Consider the following 5,886-nt stretch of genomic DNA (forward strand, 5'->3'; position numbering starts at 1 on the left):
CATGAATTACATCTCATAGGTCAAGGCGATTAAATTTGCAGCACCGTCAGCCTGTATCTGTGCATTGTATATAAATTCTCTATGATCGTCATTTTTTAAATATTTACTTGAGGGCAGGTATCATTTTCATTCCCAAGTATTTCCGAAAATCTAAGGGTGTGGTAAATGAGAGAAGTACATTTACCTCTTTATTTATTCAGTTTGTTTCACATTAAGATATTGCAGCGACGGAATTGCCTAAAAGCCACCAAAATCTTTTTCGATGAAATCAACACTGGTCGTGATTTTCCTCTTGTTGCGTGCCATTTATCGCTGGTGTTAATTGTGATGGAGAGGGTATCCTAAGGAAAATAAAGGCCAAACGATATTTTGTTCTACTCGGAACGGAAAGTCCCATTTAACTAAAACCCCCTTTTTGTAATTTCATACATTCTCTCCTACTTACAAATCTGAATCGTGTTCGTAAAAAGTAGCATCTTTCGTTAACCGTATAAGCTGGCTTTCTATGGAGGCGTTTTCATGCTTATACTCAATTATCTTAATCTAGTAGTTACATGATTTTAACCTTTTCAAATATAGGGAGATAGCGTTCTCTGCTCTGCTTGGCTATGTTCTGTATGATTTCCTCCTGTTTCTCTGGTGGCGAGAATTTGAAACTTGGGAGCCCGGACTTCAGCAGATCTCGTGCCCCAAGTGTGAGCATCTCAATCCTGGAAAGAAAAGAAAAGCGGAAACAATAGTATTAGTAACGAGCAATTATTGATAATTATGATAAAAGTGATAACAACATGAGGGAGTAAGAACAAGCATTAAAACTGCAGATACGACATGCTTTAAAAAGGTACTCGTGCATCCATTAGTATGTGACTAATAGGGCAAACGGTTTGGACTCGGCTGAAGATATAATATACGAAGAATGTAACATGAAATGATAATAACCATATTGAAATCGTTATGATTTGATTATAATTATTAGGATGATAACAACAATAATGGTGATTTCTTTATCCGGGTAGTATCTTTATATTGTAAGCATTGTCATTCCAGTGGGCTCAGCCATGTTCTTTACCCCAGCATTAAAGGCATTCCAGTCTGTGCACCTGGGTCACATTTATGGGGCATAAATTATAATGGATAAGAATATCTTGTCCATGGATAACGCTCTAGATACACACCAGACAGGAGTTGAATCCAGAACCTCAGAGTCCACAACTATAATCCTCTTCATTTATAGAGTACTCGCACTGCAGATTAAGTGCAGCAAATCTAACTGTATAAATCATAATGTATATGAGTTTACAGGTGAGAAAACTGTAGAGGTCTATGAAAAGCAGCGATCGTCGCACGTCTGTATTTTTTACGCAGAGTATGAAGTATGAGTTTGTGAAACTTAGAGAGCATCTATTATGCAGGTATGCACGTATGTAATACATTGTATATTTTTGACGAAGTCAATGCAGCTATATAACTGATATTAGGCCCTATCATAGTCATGGCGTTCAACTTGATTTTGTTCTTCGGCTTTACGAATTCTTTAAATATGCTTAATTGGTTTATATTTTGTTTTGTTCGTTTGTTTGTTTGTTGTTGTTGATTTTTGTTTTTGTTTTTGTTTTTGTTTTTTGCTAGACATTTTCCTCGAATGCTGTGAGGGAAGTCAAATTTAGGTTCTCACATGGCCTGATCTTTGTCTGTCTTTCCCATGAGACCCGCCTTGTTGCAGACATAGCGTAGGAGGGCGTCACTGCCTACCAAACAAATTCCGTCCATCTCCAGCAAAGGGATTTGGTTGAACAGCAGTTTCCCATCTGAACATTGAAAGACATATGGAATACAAGATATATGGATGACCACGCATGCGAAACGATATGGAGAAACGCATGCACCCATTATCGGTGTTGTCATTACGCCGTATTAACCGTGAATGTTCATCACGAAAAGGGCATTTGCCTCAGTGACTCAGGCGTGATTCTGAGGAAGTGATATAGTTTATTAATGAATATAATACAAACATGCACTCCGACTCTTTCCTTCATCTTGATTCGTTACATTACTGAGGGTTATCTCGTATCAGGATCAGAAGTAGGTGAATTTTGTCATTGTGCAAAGTGTGAAGTCGTTTGCAAAAGTATTCATTACTTGATATTCATTTTTACTTGGTAATTAAAACATGCATACGAAAAAAAAAAAACACATCACAAATGAACAGCTATGACATGACCATACGAAGGGGGAAAAGGTTATTAAGTGAAGGGGTTAATGAGAAGGCACTGCATGTGGCCTTACTATAAAACTAACCAAGGCAAACTAAGTACAGTGTTATGTCTTTTCTTTCTACTGCAGACTGTATGGGGACTGCACTCCCCACCCCACCCCTTTTTTTTAGGGGGAGGGGAACGGGGACAAAATCGGAAAACGCAGTGCAACACTCCTCCCCTCGCTCCTTTCCATCGAAGAGAAGGGGGTGGGGAGGGGAGGGGGGGAAGGAAGGAAGCACTGATCCCTACAAACCCAACCCAACCATTCGGAATCTTTTCCCTGAAAGGTTCACAGCAATACCATGAACTTTGAGATGTACAGGCACTTCTGTTCCCAGGTCCGATGTAGTGTTTTCAAAAAATCGAGAATTCAATAAGATAAGATGTCTAGCTTTCAAAATGCCATCACAGTTAAAAAACGTTGCTTGCCAATTTCTTTTAAAGGTCAAGGCTGCCATGCACGACTCCAATTTACCACACATTCAAAACGTATACACCTGTACTTTGTATCACGGACAATTTGAGCTTTTATCACAACCTTTCAAACGAGGCGAAGGTCTAACTGAGTTTAAAGCCATATGAAGTTCCCCTATATTGCTTTTAGATTGCTAGAATGATCAAATATATTTATCATTAGTATGACAATTAATGAATCAATGAGATATGTACGAGACATTTCAGGATAGCTTACCATTAATCAACTGCAGAAAAGCTTCGCGTGAAGTCAGGTAGATGTCTTCATACTGGTAAAATTTACAAAAAGAAAGAAAAAAAAAAAAGCCCCAGAGATACCCAAGAGTCCTAGTATAGGTCCGAGTATTTAGTTTACAACTTTGGCATAACAAATGCTGGTGATGAAATATTGCCCAACTTTTATGAAAAGGAAAAAAAAAAATACGCAACTATAGGTATTTGGTGTGAGATATATTAACATCCTCATTCTTACAACCTATGCAAAGTAGTTAGTCACAGGTCTTTACTGTTTGTTCAAAACACACCGTGCACCCTCACACACACACACACACACACACATACACAGAAACAGAGAAATGCATTGTGCAATGCATTTCTCTGTTATGTGAGCGAATATAATATAGGTTTTCCCATTCATTTTCAAACTTTTTTCATTCAATTTCACAAATTTTTACTGCAATTTCGTCGCAGGATGTCGGGAATCTTACTTTCAAATTCGTCTTTCGTCCTTCATTTTCAAATAAAGTCCATTCAATTTAGTCATTTGGCATACATTTTCGTCATTTACAGTTCAAATTCGTCAGTCTCACTCGCAGAATTCAAAACAGCAGGATCGATTTCGTCTTTTGTTAATCATTTTCGTTAGATTTTCATTCATATTCGTCTCATATCTCTATCCGGTGTGATTTTCCGGTCATTCATGATTTTTTTTTTCTGTAACCGTTCACATTTTACATTCAAGAGTTAACATACACACAAGTGCCTCCCCCCCCCCCCCCCACACACACAAGCAATCTGAGTACACACTGATACAAACAGACGTATCATCTCGCAAACGAAAACACTGACAAACGATTTCTAGGCAAACATGATTAAAGACAAAATTTAAGTGTAGAATTGTAGCCTGTTTAATGTCAAAGAATGGACAACATAATTATGTAAGCTGCTTTCCATGGTACAAAAATTAAAGTTTGCTTCATGCATTATGATGCGAAAACCTGAACATTACGAGATAAAGTTTAAGGGGTGACACTGACATACTGTCCTGGGTTATGTCTTATGACTGCCGTTTATCCTTCAATCAATTTTGGTTGGCAGTCATCTTTTTCGTATGTATTGTCTAAGCAAGTGGTTAGAGAATAATGTGTAACGATACAATTTACGAGAGAAAGTAAAAATATGTCGGCTTAAAGTTGGTTCACCATCAAAATAAAGAATCGACAACATCTGACTAATTTGAATGAAAAATTCATGAAATTATTGTGTGAACAAAGACGAATTCAATCTTCACATTCTGCGATCCGTCAGCGGGAGGGATGAATTTGAATGACAACTGACGATTCTGAATGCTATGTCTTCGAAAATGTTTGACGAAAAACGAATTACAGTAGGCGTTTTCACATCAGCCCGATAAAAATCCAAGCTCGAGATATTTTTTAATGTCCCAAGTCAGAAAAATAGCGCGCTCTTTCGAAACATCGGGCTGATGTGAAAACGCCCAATGACGATTGACGAAATTGAAGTTAGGATTTGCGTTCCACGTGCTTCTCGGGACGAAATTGAATAATAAATCTTTGAAATTGAATGACAAAAGTGCGAAAATGGACGGGAAAGCCTATACTATTATCCACTGACGTATACGACATATTGCAGGAACGTGCATCATGCTTAATGGCAGGCAAAACTGTACCGACTTGAAGATTTGTACTTTGAGATTATACTGATGATAACATTAAAGTTGTACACATCCCTGCACACATACAGCCCTGCACACACACACATACATACATACATACACAAAATGATAGATAAATGCGTTGTATGTGCGCGAATATCTATACAACGTACACGGCATTTTGCAGGAACGTGCATCATGCTTAATGGCAGGCAAAACTGTACCGACTTGAAGATTTGTACTTTGAGATTATACTGATGATAACATTAAAGATGTACACATCCCTGCACAAGCATAATTGTTATACACACACACATATTCCCTTAACTCAAACAATACAAACACGCACGCACACACACACACATATATACACACACATAGTACATTTACGATATGCGTTACTCATTGGCTGTTACAAAGTTCACTCTTTATCACATTCTTCCCCATCTGTGGCTCAGAAATTTGCTGGACTAGCTGTAGACCCTCACAAGAAAATGTACATAACAACACATTCAATAATTGCAACTGTAACCTCTAACTTCTTTAGATATAATTGCTATTAAATGTCATTAGTTCTCACCGTGACTGCCCTGGGTATAAAGTCTATAAAGGCATGCAATAACTAGGTGTATATTACATCGTACCTCAATACCGCCAGCTACTAGCGCCAGTCGGGTGACTTCAGCGAGTCCGCGCCCGGGAGTGTACGTTAGTCGAGGTTTGCCGTCCGCCATGATATGGAGAGCGGGAAATGTTTCTTCAGGCGTCAAAATCAACTGCTGCCTGAAGTGCGTAATTGATGTTATGTATCAATGTAGATATGATGGCATTAACTTCTTGTCTTTACGACAATCTAAGCAACAGCGATCGTTTCCCAACCCTTGACCGGGGCTACATCAAAAGTCATAAAATTAGCCTTTTGACAAGGCTTCGATTCTCAACATCCTATACTATAATACTCGAAGTTGTTGTTGTTGTCGCGGCCTTATGTATTTCCTGTTTTATTTCGGCGTTGCTGGTTTCTCTATCTCCTCCCGAGCCGTCGGCTCCGGGCAGTTGCGACCGGTGCCGTCGGCCGCAGGAGAGTATCCTACATCGAATGGCGCGGGTTTCGTCCCCTCTCCGCCTCCGTATCGACGTCGAGGACGAAAAAGAAAAATTAATTAGCTACATGCATAATGCATTTTTGTGCGTGACGAAAGAGCCGAGCGTTTCAATATTCACGGTACCTGCGCTGGCCTCCTGCTTTCTCGATCTTCC

General features: G+C 39.0%; 1 protein-coding gene across 1 annotated transcript; it reads right to left on the reverse strand.

The window, feature by feature from the left end:
• Positions 1–550: 550 nt before the first annotated feature.
• LOC139737235 (glutathione S-transferase A3-like) lies at positions 551–5,397 on the reverse strand. The gene is made up of 4 exons (XM_071647911.1): positions 5,271–5,397; positions 2,950–3,001; positions 1,676–1,808; positions 551–710 (listed from the first exon to the last, which is right to left on the reverse strand). Exons 1-4 carry the CDS (start codon positions 5,358–5,360, stop codon positions 551–553), a joined length of 435 nt encoding a protein of 144 aa, XP_071504012.1. The 5' UTR covers positions 5,361–5,397.
• Positions 5,398–5,886: the final 489 nt, after the last annotated feature.

Source organism: Diadema antillarum, unplaced genomic scaffold, assembly GCF_040938485.1.
Source record: "Diadema antillarum isolate AM-2024a unplaced genomic scaffold, OU_Dant_1.0 seq00000687_RagTag, whole genome shotgun sequence".
Lineage (NCBI taxonomy): Eukaryota > Metazoa > Echinodermata > Echinoidea > Diadematoida > Diadematidae > Diadema > Diadema antillarum.

Coding starts and splice junctions, on each gene's coding strand:
- LOC139737235 (XM_071647911.1), bottom strand. CDS start 5,360: ATGGCGGACGGCAAACCTCGACTAACGTACACTCCCGGGCGCGGACTC. Junction 3,002..5,270: donor TAGTAGCTGGCGGTATTGAG/GTACGATGTAAT, acceptor AAATTTTACCAG/TATGAAGACATCTACCTGAC. Junction 711..1,675: donor ACAGACAAAGATCAGGCCAT/GTGAGAACCTAA, acceptor TTTTCTTTCCAG/GATTGAGATGCTCACACTTG.